This window comes from Mobula birostris, chromosome 4 (assembly GCF_030028105.1).
Source record: "Mobula birostris isolate sMobBir1 chromosome 4, sMobBir1.hap1, whole genome shotgun sequence".
Taxonomy (NCBI): Eukaryota; Metazoa; Chordata; class Chondrichthyes; order Myliobatiformes; family Myliobatidae; genus Mobula; species Mobula birostris.
This window is the reverse complement of record NC_092373.1, coordinates 55,924,595-55,939,815: the sequence shown is the minus strand read 5'-3', so window position 1 is coordinate 55,939,815 and position 15,221 is coordinate 55,924,595. Positions and strand designations below refer to the sequence as shown.

Here is a 15,221-nt window from a genome sequence, read left to right as displayed (position 1 = left end):
GAGAGCAGAGTACAAACCCAGGTGGCTGTTGCAATGCAGTTGTGAGGCTATGTCGCACTGCTGGAGGTATTGCCTTTTGAAAGAGCCATGTAAATGAACATAGTTTCAATGGCTATATTTCAAAGAATTGCCACAGAATTCTTTCTAGTCCTGGCCGATAATTGTCCTTCATGTAAAAGCCTGGGACGATAATCTCTGGAGTTCAGAAGAATGAGAGGGGATCTTGTAGAAACTGCGACAAGAATACACATAGATTAAGATGTAGCTGTCCTGTGCTGGCACCAGTGGGATCAGCAGTTGGTCTGCCACCTGTCCTCAGGAGAGAGAGAGATAAGGAAAACAATGGAGCAGCATTTGGAAATGTTAATGAAGGAAGGAGAGCTGTCAAGATCGGCTCCCCCCTTTGAACCCTGAACTGTTTGAAGTGATGGACAGGCGATACCCCAGCAGGGGGATAAAAAGGGACAGGTTCGCTAAGGCAGGACACACACGACACCCGAGGTAACAAGGAAGCGGTGCGTCTCTCACAAGTCGGTGGGAAGTACTGGGCCATAGATGCACAGGGTGGAAAAGCACGATCGGCGGGAACCTGGTGTGTGTCCACCCTTGCCTGGGTGCCAGGTTCACCGCGGGAAACGATCGTGTCTGGAAACGGAGGGGCTCACGGTCGGTGACCTCAGATGACATCACAAAGGGCTCGCCCGAAAGCTGACTGCGAAGGTCTGTGTGGAAGCTGTGTTGAATATTCATTCGTTTTGCTCTCTCTCTCCTTCCCCCCCACTGTCCATCGCCACGGCAGCGATTACTGCGAACTGAACTGAACTAAATTGAACTGAACTTTGCGTCACTTTGAAACTGGTCATTTACCCCTAGACAACAATAGAGCTTGATTGATCCTGTTATCTTAATTCTGTGTGCATGTGTGTTTATCATTGCTGAACTGTTGCATTTATTATCCTTTTGATTAGAGTACTGTGTTGCTTGTTTCTTTAATAAAACTTTCTTAGTTCTAGTAATCCAGGCTCCAACTGAGTGATCCATTTCTGCTGGTTTGGCAACCTAGTTACGGGGTACGCAACAAAACATACAAAATTTTGAAAGGGATAGGTAAGATAGAAGTAGGAAAGTTGTTTCCATTGGTAGGTGAGACTAGAACTAGGGGACATTGCCTCAAGTTTCAGGGGAGAAGATTTAGGTTGGAGATGAGGAGAAACCGTTTTTCCCAGAGAGTTGTGAATCCGTGGAATTCTCTGCCCAGGGAAGCAGATGAGGCTTCCTCACTAAATATACTTAAGAAACAGTTAGATAGATTTTTTCATAGTAAGGAAATAAAGGGTTATGGAGAAAAGGCAGGGAGATGGAGCTGAGTTTACAGACCGATCAGCCATGATCTTATTGAATGGCAGGGCAGGCTCAATGGGCCGGATAGCCTACTCCTGCTCCTATATCTTGTGTTGTGTTCTTGTGTGTTCAATAAAAAGTGTTCAGCTATTGTTTAAACTGCATTTCATTGACAGTCAGAGGTTGTGAATTATATGTAGATGCATTTTGTTTTTGTTTCTAGGTGAGTTCAGTGATGGCTCCAATGAGGTGGGAGGAGTTTACCAGGTCTTAGAAATGCCTTACCTTGGTGACAAACTGAGTATGATGATAGTTCTCCCAAGACAGGAAGTACAACTAGCCACCTTGGAACCCCTTATTAAAACCCAACTAATTAATGAATGGGCAAGCTCTGTGAAGAAGCAGAAGGTTGAAGTCTTTCTGCCAAGGTGAGGAATTTGTAATGGAATAAAAATCAGTACCATGACTAATATGTTTGCCCAGTTATTTTGAAGCATATGAAGTTTAGTGATCATGAGGGTGAGGTGTGCTGATTGTGGTCTGATGTGTCAGAAGAAAATGTTTGTTTGTAGCTGCTGCTGAGCAGGAAAACATCTGCTTCCAGCTGCTGCCCAGGGCTCTGAAGGTCCACCTGAGGCCCAGAAATTTCTGGCTGTTGGCACATTGCTCTTCTCCATCACTGGACTCTGTGTTGCCCGATGGCAAATTCCATATTCTTCTTTTGACTTTTTCTTGTATTTAAGGTGTACTTATTGCTTTTTAAATCTTTGTTTACAGAAATTTTAATAGTCTTTAAATGTTTTGGAATATTGCAGACAGGTAAAATTTGTAAAAAAAAACACAAATAAATAAACTTCAGGTTTTGATGGCAGATACAACTCTCACTCTATCTTAGCTTCCTACTAAAGACTGGGAGGTCTTCCAGGATAAGGCTACAGGATCTTGTTGTCAGAGGACTTGCAAACCTTGCCTGATGTCTCTGGGCACAGAGAGTCTGCTTAATTGTCCTCCGTGCCTATTCCAGTTCCTAAAGGTAGCTCAGCATGTTAATCTGGTGGTTAAATGGGCATTCTGGATTCTTTCTCTTGTTATCTGTAGGCGTGGAAAGTGAAGATGGGGAGGTTGTGCTTAGGAAACCATATTTAGACCACAGCTCATGTGCTGTATTCATTTCCGGTGGGTATGTTACAGAAAAGATGGGTTTGCATAGAAGATGATGTAGATGAGATTTATTAATATGTTCTTGGGAGTGAAATTTGAATGTATGTGCTAAGATTCGACTGGCGCTTTTGGTTGGAGCAGAGGAGTCTGAAGGGAGACTTGGGTGTTTGAAATTGAGATCCCAAATGGAGTAACTATAAATGGCATTTTTAAAGCAGATAAGCATAAGAGAAAAACAAGTTAGTGGTAGATGAGGATTTTTTTTAACCAGAGTGACTTTTTTTCCTGAAGGAGTGATCAGGCAGAAATCTTCATCCCATTCAAAAATTGCCTAGATAGGTACCTTGTATCAACGGACTACTTACTGCGCCATTAACTTCCTCTTAATCTAAAATATTGTGAGGAAGAACTAATTAGTATTAAATTCTTAAAGAACCGAAGATACTTAAAATGCAACTTGTATTTCAAAATAGCGGACCATATGCTCAAAGGTATTGAATAATTTCTGTTCCAGTTATTTCAAATTGAATTCAGAGTGTGGGATTGATTAGAAGACAGTTACTCTTTGTTTTTCATTCACCAATTAACCTTGCAAATTTGGTGACTAAAATATCCAATTCAAGTTGTCCAGCATTTACTGTAACAATAAATAGCATCAATAGCACAGCAAATCTTGTATGTTCATGCGGGTGTATTTTAAGCATCACCAGCTGTCACAGACCTTAAAAGCATTTGTAGAGGATTCAAAGCCAAGATACAGAACTGAGAATACAATTTCCATCAAATCAACTGATAAGTTGATTGGTTTGAAATTGTATTATGTAGCGGTGCATTTGCCACCACTGTGGCTCCTAGTTCTCAATAAAATATTTATAATTCTTTGCAAAATTGAATATACTGTGTTAGATATTTGCTGTAAGAATGCTTTTATATTGTACTTTTGTTCATTATTGTTTGAGTTTTTATATATGTTAACCTATGTCACTAGATTTAAGGTGATGCAGAATATTGATCTGAAGGAGATCCTGGCTGGCCTTGGCATCTTGGACCTGTTTAGTGTGAATGCTGACCTCTCACCAATGACTGGTAAGAGTCTCTTCACTTAAAATTCATCAATATAGTTCATGTGTAAGAAAAAAAGAAGTCTGAAAATTGTCAAATATTTGTAGATATCTTCCGTCATGTTTTTGAGGAAATACTAATAGCAGTAGACTAAGGAGCATGGTGAGAGATCTCTCCTAAAGAGCAAAGCCTATTGCTGTCGGGCACATCAGCATTCCCCAGTTCTGATGAGGTGCCATAATGCTAATGAATTTGTTCTTTCAGGATGTCTCATCTCTTGCCAAAAAAAGTCTTAAATGGGCAAAAAGAAATAATTGAACATGGGTACAGAATTATAGTACACAGTTTGGATTAGATGACACTGTAAGACAGTCTTTCTCAACTTTTTTGCCCAGGAAAAACTCTTAAAATAAATTTCAGGCCTCAGGGAATCCCTGTGCAAAATATAAATATATAGTATCTACAGCTCATGGTAAGTTGGTATGATCAATAAGTTGTAGATATAATAATCTAAAAATAATTGTCAATGCTCTTTTGAGTAGAGAATAAATTTTTAGCCAACCTTTCTTTAAAAAGGTAGGTAGTTAAGCTTATCTTACCTTTCTTGGAATTAATCTTTCTTTCCCTTTCATGAACTTTAAAAACTCATAAAGCAAACATAATACATTTCTGTTAAATAACTGTCTTAAGCCAAATGGGATTTAATTTTTCTAAGGGTAGGCTCGGTAGAATTAATTTAAATAAAAGTTGTAAGTTGATCTTAATTAATGCTATCTACAACATGAAAATTTATTGGCAATGTTGAATAGCAAAGTTCCTAAAAACCATAGGCCAAAGCAACACAGTTCCTCCAAGACAGACCTTTTATTTCCAGACATAAAGACAAAACATTAAATATATTTTGACCTATACTTGTTTCGGGCAGCACTTTGCAACAGAAAAGTTTTCTTGAATTTCACCATCATTTACAAATCTTAAAAATGCTACAACATGACATTATTGGTGAAATCTGTTGATTCATCAACCTGGATAGTGAAGCTGTTTTTTTTTTCAGTTTAACACACAAAACCTCTTCAGCATTATGTGACATGTCATCATAAAATCAATTTATGGTACTGTTTGCGAAGGAAACCTTTTCAATTTCTCATACCGCATCTCGTCTTAACATATTAGGTTCTCACCAACTGTGTGACATTTTCTTTTCTGGGTAGTAAGTTCTGCTACTAAATAACTTACTTCCTCTTTCCTTTTACTGACTGTGACTTTATTAACACAAGCCTTACTTTGTTTTGAGATTCTAATATTCGTTTAAAATAATCAGCACTTTTACGTATCATGTTGCTGTGATTTGTAGTTAAGTGTCTTTTCAATTTTGCTGGTGCCATTGCTGCATTTGTAAGTTGTTTGCCACAGACTAGGACAACTTGGATTACCAGTCCACATAAAACCCATTGGTAAGTAGCATTCCTTGTAAAGACGGACTTTATTTGTGTCTGTTGTTGCACTAGTTCAGTGAAATGACTCAGACAATTGTACCGTCAGACATGTCTGTAAAACATGGGTTAATAAAATATAAAAAAGAATGGGATAATAAATAACTAAACGAGAAAACTGCAAAAAGTACAGAAACTGCACAAGACAATTCACTTGTAACCTACATAATCTGCCTTTTGCAACATTTACAACAACAACAAAGTGACAGGCCAGCAGCTGAGTCACATTGTGTAGAGGGGAAAAAAAAAATTCCTCCTTTGGAATGAAAATTTCCCTCTAATTTTCTACTGCACAGATAGAGTTTGTTCGCTCGCATAAGTCATTTGGCGGCGCGTAAGGGGAAGTTGGCAGAAGTAATTTGGGAGGGAGGGTCTGACAGCACAGCCCAAGTTGGACGAGTCCATTCAATGCTCGGAAAACGCGCTTCACGCTCATCAGCCTATTGTTATTCGCTCAGTACAATACAATGCTCACCAATTACCAGCCGACCATCCTCCCCTCTGTGCATTACAGTGCTCACCAATTCCCTCTGTGCAATACAGCCCTCACCAATTACCAGCCGACCATCCTCCCCTCTGTGCATTACAGTGCTCACCAATTACCAGCCGACCATCCTCCCCTCTGTGCAATACAGTGCTCACCAATTGCCAGCCGACCATCCTTCCCTCTGTGCAATACAGTGCTCACCAATTGCCAGCCGACCATCCTCCCCTCAGTACAATCCAATGCTCACCAATTACCAGCCGACCGTCCTGCCCACCGTGCAATACAGTGCTCACCAATTATCAGCCGACAGTCCTGCCCACCGTGCAATACAGTGCTCACCAATTACCAGCCGACCATCCTCCCCTCTGTGTAATACAGTGCTCACCAATTATCAGCTGACCGTCCTGCCCACCGTGCAATACAGTGCTCACCAATTACCAGCCGACCGTCCTGCCCACCGTGCAGTACAGTGCTCACCAATTACCAGCCGACCGTCCTGCCCACCGTGCAATACAGTGCTCACCAATTATCAGCTGACAGTCCTGCCCACCGTGCAATACAGTGCTCACCAATTATCAGCCGACCATTCTCCCCTCTGTGCAATACAGTGCTCACCAATTATCAGCTGACAGTCCTGCCCACCGTGCAATACAGTGCTCACCAATTATCAGCCGACCGTCCTGCCCACCGTGCAATACAGTGCTCACCAATTACCAGCCGACCGTCCTGCCCACCGTGCAATACAGTTCTCACCAATTACCAGCCGACCGTCCTCCCCTCTGTGTAATACAGTGCTCACCAATTATCAGCCGACCGTCCTGCCCACCGTGCAATACAGTGCTCACCAATTATCAGCTGACAGTCCTGCCCACCGTGCAATACAGTGCTCACCAATTATCAGCTGACCGTCCTGCCCACCGTGCAATACAGTGCTCACCAATTACCAGCCGACCGTCCTGCCCACCGTGCAGTACAGTGCTCACCAATTACCAGCCGACCGTCCTGCCCACCGTGCAATACAGTGCTCACCAATTATCAGCTGACAGTCCTGCCCACCGTGCAATACAGTGCTCACCAATTATCAGCCGACCATTCTCCCCTCTGTGCAATACAGTGCTCACCAATTATCAGCTGACAGTCCTGCCCACCGTGCAACACAGTGCTCACCAATTATCAGCTGACCGTCCTGCCCACCGTGCAATACAGTGCTCACCAATTATCAGCTGACCGTCCTGCCCACCGTGCAATACAGTGCTCACCAATTACCAGCCGACCGTCCTGCCCTCTGTGCAATACAGTGCTCACCAATTGCCAGCCGACCATCCTCCCCTCAGTACAATCCAATGCTCACCAATTACCAGCCGACCATCCTCCCCTCTGTGCAATACAGTGCTCACCAATTATCAGCTGACAGTCCTGCCCACCGTGCAATACAGTGCTCACCAATTACCAGCTGACAGTCCTGCCCACCGTGCAATACAGTGCTCACCAATTACCAGCCGACCATCCTCCCCTCTGTGTAATACAGTGCTCACCAATTATCAGCTGACAGTCCTGCCCACCGTGCAATACAGTGCTCACCAATTATCAGCTGACAGTCCTGCCCACCGTGCAATACAGTGCTCACCAATTATCAGCCGACCGTCCTGCCCACTGTGCAATACAGTGCTCACCAATTATCAGCCGACCGTCCTGCCCACCGTGCAATACAGTGCTCACCAATTATCAGCCGACCGTCCTGCCCACCGTGCAATACAGTGCTCACCAATTACCAGCTGACCGTCCTGCCCACCGTGCAATACAGTGCTCACCAATTATCAGCCGACCATCCTCCCCTCTGTGCATTACAGTGCTCACCAATTACCAGCTGACCGTCCTCCCCTCTGTGTAATACAGTGCTCACCAATTATCAGCCGACCGTCCTGCCCACCGTGCAATACAGTGCTCACCAATTACCAGCTGACCGTCCTGCCCACCGTGCAATACAGTGCTCACCAATTATCAGCCGACCATCCTCCCCTCTGTGCAATACAGTGCTCACCAATTATCAGCTGACCGTCCTGCCCACTGTGCAATACAGTGCTCACCAATTATCAGCTGACAGTCCTGCCCACCGTGCAATACAGTGCTCACCAATTATCAAAGGCCTCCCCTATCTTGCATCAAAAACTGAGAATGCACAAGCAAATAAACACAGTCCAATTGAGCTGAGAGGCCTCTAACGAGATTGCTAACGGGGCTGTTCAATCACTGTCCACCACTGTGAATGCTAGCATTGCATGTTGCGCAAAGTTCAAAAAAACAATTTTTTAAAATCACAATCTCTTACAAAACCCCTGGCGACCTCTCACGGAACCCTAGGGTTGCACAGAACCCTGGTTGAAAAATGTGCTGTAAGGCATTACCCATCTATTATCTCAGCACATTGGTTTTAACTAGTTTTAAAAATCCTTGGTACAAATCAGGTCTCGTTGTGTCATCAATGAATATTTGAGATGGAGTGTGCAGGAAATGGGGAACTGGTGTTTGATGGGAGGTTTGGGACAGATTGGAAATTTTATTTTGGGGAAAAAAAACCCATGGAAACAAAAGAAAGCTTCAGTTAAAATGTGCGCTTCAGCAGTAACGATGCAGTTTGGTCCCTGGGGTGTTCACCAGTCACAGAAAGCCTTTAGTTCAACAATGAACACTTGTGAGGAATCCGAAGCATGAACAAACCTCAGAAGAGAGCAGACATTTGAGGCGAATGAATGCACAATGCATACTCAATCAGAAACTCTGTGATTTTCATTCCAAAGCTAACCACTGGAAGGTCAATATATTACTAACATTTGAATAAAGATACATACTTAGCATTGAAAAATATTTTTATTATTCATGCATTTATTGCAAATTTTGTAACAGTATTGTTTCTTTGATCACAGACACCTTAAAAATTATGTCAGCAATGTGCTTGTCTAAGTCTGCATTTGCAAATAGTTCAAGTTTATTGTCCGTCAACCGTACACATATATACTGCCAAAGGAAACAGTGTTCCTTAGGACCAAGGGTCACAACACAGTATGTAGAAGTCACACACATAACACATGAGGTAATATTACCGCTAGTAAATTAACAAATAACAAGGTGCATATACAATACAAGTTAAAAAGTAAACAGTATAACGCTACTGTTGCTTCATGCATGATCAGACCTGGGTGGTGGCAGTGAGTTCAGTAGGTTTATAGCTTGGGGGAAGAAGCTGGTTCCCATCCTAAGAGTTCTTGTCCTAATGCAACAGTGTCACCTGTCTGTTGGTAGGTGGTCAAAGAGATCGGAGGGATCACTGACAATGCTAAGGGCTTTGTGTATGCAGCACACCTGATAAGTACCTCTGGATGAAAGCAAGATCATATTACAAGTAGTACAAATATGAATTTAATGTCGGGTACAGCAGGGGAGTATCTTTAAGCAGCAATGATTAATTATGCATGTCTCCGGCTTGTTGAGCTTTGTGTCATTCTATTATATTTGGGACAATTGCACAGAGATTACGATGTTGTACAAACATTTGACCAAAGTGCATGAGAGCTGGTATGCAGCACGTACACAGGTGGGAATAATTTACATTAGTATGATGGCTAGCATGTTCTAGGAAACCATAGCAACGTGAGCAAAGAGAGCTTTTAATTTAAGCAGAGCAATATGGAGATCCCTCATAACCCCAGCATTGAAGTGAAACTTCACTCTAGCAATGTTGGATAAATGTGGATTAATTACCTATTAATCAATCGTTTGCACAATGAAATTCAAGTTATAGATCACTGCACTGTAGTTTTAATCTTAAACAGGTAGATTACACATGTGAGTGGCATGTTATTATTAATCTACTGCTGCTCAACAATCTAAATGCTGAATTGACATTCCAGACAAATTCGTACTTCACTCATGCACACAGTGAGTCACTTTTCATGTTTCAGAGGTAACTTGAGCACTCGGTGATCCTGACTAGTTTAATCATGTTGCCTAATCTGAAAAGAGGAATTTCCTGTCATTTCTTTTTTTAGAGCAGCAAGGTTTTGCTGTTGTATTCTTATCTGTCTGAGAGTTCTGATAAAATAGATCAATCAAATTGAAATATGAATTTTATAAAATAGCTTCTTTTTCTGTTTTGCATAAATAATAGAATAGCGACTTCTGTCATGAATGCTAATATTGTGCGTTTCTCGTCCACTGACATTCAATTTGCATCAGTTTGCTAGAAAAATAATTGACTTCACTAATGATCATTTCTAATAATAAAAGTGATTGTTATTTTGAAGCCTGCGCAGAGAAAAAGATTATTTAGAATTTTTGTAAAATTACAGACCTTCCATAGTTTTTTCCACTCTATATTACTTCTCTTGCATTTTCACTAGCCACAGGTGTAGTGCTGGGGGTCTGTTGGGTAACTAATGTTGTTCCTTTGTTCAAAATGGAAAACAGAGATATTCTTAGAAATTATGGATCAGTGATAGGAAAACTAATGGAGAGGATTTTTTATGGAGAGGATATATGGGCATTTGGAGAAGTATTGTCCAAGAGGACTTCCGTGGCTGACTAATCTGAGTTTTTCAAAGAGATGAAGATGATTAATGGAGGTAGCACAGTTGATGTTGAATACATGGACCCGAAACACCCGATGATTCCAGGAACATCACTGAAGATGTGTCCAGAAGCATCAATAGATGTATGTACACAGCTTACACCCTGACTTCATCAGTGACAACCAGCAAAGACTGGGTGACAACCGCGAAAAGAGTGGTGACGACTGGAGAGTCAGTGACAGCCCGGAGACACAGCAACCAGGGCAGAACGGGCTGGCAACCCAATCTGTGTCCTCTGAGAGGAGGACCCCCACAAAAGCTACGATGAATCTAAGGGAAGGACACCCCCAGGGGTGCCCGAGAGGTGGGGGGGGTGGAGGAAGAGCACCCCAGTCAGATGGACATAATGGCATCAGACCCAGGCAATGAACAAACGACGATGAGGAAGCAGTGTGCATGTAGCAAAATCTGCAAGAACGATCGCTGCTTGAAGATCCACCAAGCGAGGATGAAGTGTTTGGCGGGAGCAGGAGCAGCACAATGCGCAGGTAACCAACCTGGTGAGACGAAGGAGGGGCCAGGCCCGGAGTCACCCCATAGTGCATGGAACCTCCAAGTGTTGCAAACTAATCCCTCTAACATGAAGTCTAACAGGAGGCGGATCAAATGGCCTGCAGCTAACATGACTTCACTGTGGAAGCAGTTTGATGAAGATGTTAACCAAATTCTGGAGGCAACGGCGAAGGGAGGGGTCGATAGGAAGCTGCAAGCTATGACAACAATTATTGTCAGTATCGCAGCTGAACGGTTCGGAGAAGAGGAGAAGGAAGGCTCCAAAACATCTTACTCGAAGAACCAAAGAGCATTGAGGATCCACAACATCAGGCAGGAGATGAAAGCGCTGAAGTCCCAATACAAGGAGGCAGGAGAAGAGGAGCGCATTGGCTTGGCTCAGCTGATGTGCATACTACGAAAGAAGATCACGGTCCTCCGCCGGGCAGAGTGGCAGCAGAGGTAGCGTCGTGAAAGGGCTCGAAAACGTGCTGCCTTTATCGCCAACCCCTTCAAGTTCACCAAGGAGTTGCTGGGGGAGAAGCGCAGTGGGAAACTGGCCTGTTCGCAGGAAGACATAGACCAACATTTGAAGAAGATATATAATCATCCTGAAAGACAGCAGGAGTTGGGAGAGTGCGACATCCTAATAGACCCACCTGAACCGGATATGCAGTTCGACATGTCAGAGCTGCAACTAAAGGAAGTCAGAGAGGTCGTCCGCAAAGCAAGGGCTAGCTCGGCTCCAGGACCAAGCAACACCTCGTACAAAGTGTACAAGAACTGTCCCAAACTCCTGCTGCATCTGTGGAAGATCCTGAGAATCTTCTGGAGAAGGGGGAAGATCCCAGAACAGTTGAGAATGGCTGAAGGGATGTGGATCCTGAAGGAGGAAAATGCCACCCAGATAGATCAGTTTCACATTATCTCCCTGCTGTGTGTCGAGGCGAAGATCTTCTTCAGTGCCGTTTCTAACTGGCTGTGCAACCTGTCAGTGTTGTGGCTCGACCTGGCAAATGCATATGGCTCCATTCCGCACAAGCTGGTGCAGCTCACACTGACCAAATATCATGTCCCCAGCAGAATTAGAGACCTTATCGCTGATTATTACAGCAGCTTCAGGATGAGGGTCTCTTCAGGAGCAATTACATCAACCTGGCACAAGGTGGAGGTCGGCATCATCACAGAGTGCACTATCTCAGTGACACTGTTCTCCCTCACCATGAACATGCTCACTACGCCTGCTGAACCAGAGTGCAGAGGGCCCAGAATGAATTCCGCTCAACGGCAACCACCTATCAGGGCATTCATGGATAACCTCACAGTCACCACAGAATCAGTCCCAGGCTGCCGGAGGATTCTGCAAGGGCTTGAAAAGCTGGTGGAGTGGGCCTGGATGCGTTACAAACCTGCCAAATCAAGATTGATGGTGCTGAGGAAAGGGAAGGTGGAGAACAAGTTCCGGTTCAGCATCGCAGGCACAGCCATCCCAACCATCACAGAAAAGCCAGTCAAGAGCTTAGGCAAAGTTTTTGACAGCTCTTTAAGGGACACAACATCCATTCAGGCAACCTGCACCGAGTTGGATGGCTGGCTGAAATCTGTGGACAAATCTGGCCTGCCTGGGAAGTTTAAAGCCTAGGTGTATCAGCATGGCATTCTTCCCAGAATCCTGTGGCCCCTCCTCATCTATGCAATTCCGACCTCGACAGTCGAAACCTTAGAGAGGAGGGTTAGCAACCACCTCAGGAGATGGCTCGGGCTGCCAAAGAGCCTGAGCAGCATCGCACTCTATGGACACCACAGCAAACTGCAACTGCCCTTCAAATCCTTGGAGGAGGAATTCAAGGTAATGAGCCAGAGAAGTGCTACAGTATAGGGACTCAAGTGACCCAGAGGTGGCTAGAGCAGGGATCCAAGTGAGGAATGGCAGGAAGTGGAGGGTAGAGGAAGCTGTTCAGGAAGCAGAGGCAAGACTATGTCAGGGGAGGCTGGCATCTGCAGGCATCCTGACCTCTGCAAGGGACTGGCAGCTGTTAGTGGACCTCGAATGGCGGCGAAGATCCCCAACCATATTGCAGCCACCACCCTGTGACCAGACATTGTCCTAGTGTCTGAGTCTACTAAGCAAATGGTGATGCTGGAGCTGATAGTCCCATGGGAAGATAGCTTGGAAGAGGCCTTTGAAAGGAAGCTCTCCAAGTACGCAGGACTGGTCAGCAACTGTCAGCAGGCTGGATGGAGAGCGAGGTGTCTCCCAGTGGAGGTTGGTTGTAGGGGATTCGCAGCCCGTTCCTTAGTTGGAACCTTCAGCATTTTGGGCATCGAGGGAGAGAGGAAGAGGAGAGCCATCCGCAGTACCACCAATCCAGAAGCATCAGTAGATGTATGTGCACAGCAGTAAGGCATTAGATAAGGTTTCACATGGTAGGTTCTCTAGAAAAGTACAATGTATGGGGTCCATGGTAATTTGTCTGATTGGTTCCAAAATTGGTTTGCCTATAGAAGATAGAGGATTGTGGTGATGGGTCTTATTTTGGATGGAGGCTTGTGACTGGAGTTCCACAGGGATCTGAACTGGGACTCTTCTTTATCATGCATACAAATAATTTGGATGGAAAATGTGGGTGAACAGGTTTGCAGATGACAAAATGTTGGTGGCATTGTGGATGGCATACAACAGGATATAGATCAGTTTCTGATATGGGCAGAGAAGTGGCAAATGGAGTTTAATCAGAGTAAGTGTGAGGTACTTCACTTTGGGAGATCCAAAGCAAAGGGAGTGTACACACTTACTGACAGGATCCTTAACAGCATTGATAAACATGGGTCCAGGACGTGACTCCCTAGATGTGGTCATGCAGGTTGAAGGGGTAACGAAGGCATAAGACATGATTGTGTTTATTAGTCAAGGCATGTAATGTTATAAACTTCATAAAACACTGTTCAAGCCACATTTGGAGTATTGTCTTCCATTCTGGTCACCTCATTTTAGGAAAGATGTGGAAGCTTTGGCAAGGGTCCAGCGGAGGTTTACCAGGATGCTGCCTGTTTTGGAGGATATGTGCTACGTGGAGAGGTTGGACAAGCTGGGGCTGTTTTCTGTAGAATGACGGGTGCTAAAGGGTGGATCTTGTAAAGTTTTTTAAAAATATGCAGGACATAGAGTAGACACCCAGTATCTAGGAATTGTACTATAGGGCATGCATTTAAAGTTAGAAGGAGAAAGTATAAGGGAGATGTGCAAGGCAAGTTTTTATTTAGGGTGGTGAGAGCCTGGAATGCACTGCCAGGGATATTGATGGAAGAAAGTAGTAAGGAAGCATTTAAGGGATTCCTAGGCACAAGAATGTGCTGACAAGATAGGGATACAGTCAATCTCTGGGATTATATTAATTACATAAGAAATAGGAGTGGGGCATCTGGCCCATCGAGCCTGCTCTGCCATTCAATGAGATCCTAGCTGATTGGGGGTTATTGGTTAAATACATTCAGCATAACATAGGCTGAAGAGCTGGGCCTGTGTTGGAATATTCTATTGTCTAATTGTATTTATCTTAAATTTCTTGGAGTAAAATATTCTAACAGCTGGACATGCTCACTCGTAATCAAATCTGAATAGTATTACTTATTCTGTCCATTCATTTGGCCTTGGACTAACTCATGGGCTCTTTGTTTTAACGACTTCATGGATTTTGAGAGGAAACTTTTGATTGGCTGTAATTATACCTAATAGAAGAGATGATCCTTGGACCTCCATCACAACTGTCCCAGGACATCATTGCAGGAGTTCCTTGGGACAAGAGTCATGGAGTTGTATAGCACAGAAACAAGCCTGTTGACTCTCTTGATGTATGATGCACTTTTCCCACCTACGTTAATCCTATTTGCCAACATTTAGTCTGTATCTTTCTATATCTTGTCTCTTTAAGTGCCTGTCTTCAATGTTATGGTTGTATCTAACCACCACCTCCCTGATGGGGAGTTCCAAATATAAACCATTCTCTGCGTGAAGAAACAAATTTCCCTCAACCCCCTTTAAACTCCTTCCTCTCATCTTAAACCAATGCCTTCTTGTTACTGATATTCACAGAGAAACAGATTATTTACCTATTTATACCTCATAATTTTATATGACTCATAAACTTGTATGCCTCTGTCAAGTAAGCTCCTTTAATCCATGGAAAACAAACTTAACCTATCCAATCTCTCCCTATAACTAGAGATTCACCAGGACTTGCAAATGGCAAATTTCTAGAGAATCTCTATTGCATTTTCTCCAGTACAACCTCATTTTACCGATAGTTTGACGACCAAAAGTGCACACAATACTCCACGTAGTCTAACCAGTGCTATGTAAAGATGCAACATACTATTCCTACTTTAATACGTATGCCATGTCCCCCCTTCACCACCTAATTTACCAGTGTCTTCACTTTCAGAGAACTTTAGCCATGAGTTCCTTTATTCATTATTCCTTAGCATTCAACTATTTACTATATAGGTCTTACTCCATTTGACTTCACCCAATGCATCACCTTGAATTCTTTGGGATTAAAT

General features: G+C 43.6%; 1 protein-coding gene across 1 annotated transcript in view; it reads left to right on the top strand.

Annotated features, from left to right (window-relative positions):
• serpini1 (serpin peptidase inhibitor, clade I (neuroserpin), member 1) overlaps window positions 1–15,221 on the top strand; it is a 42,442-nt gene that overhangs the window by 12,610 nt on the left and 14,611 nt on the right. Inside the window, exons 5-6 of the mRNA XM_072254582.1 lie at window positions 1,565–1,769; window positions 3,491–3,588. Coding sequence (XP_072110683.1) covers window positions 1,565–1,769; window positions 3,491–3,588 — 303 coding nt within the window. The remainder of the gene's footprint in view (window positions 1–1,564; window positions 1,770–3,490; window positions 3,589–15,221) is intronic.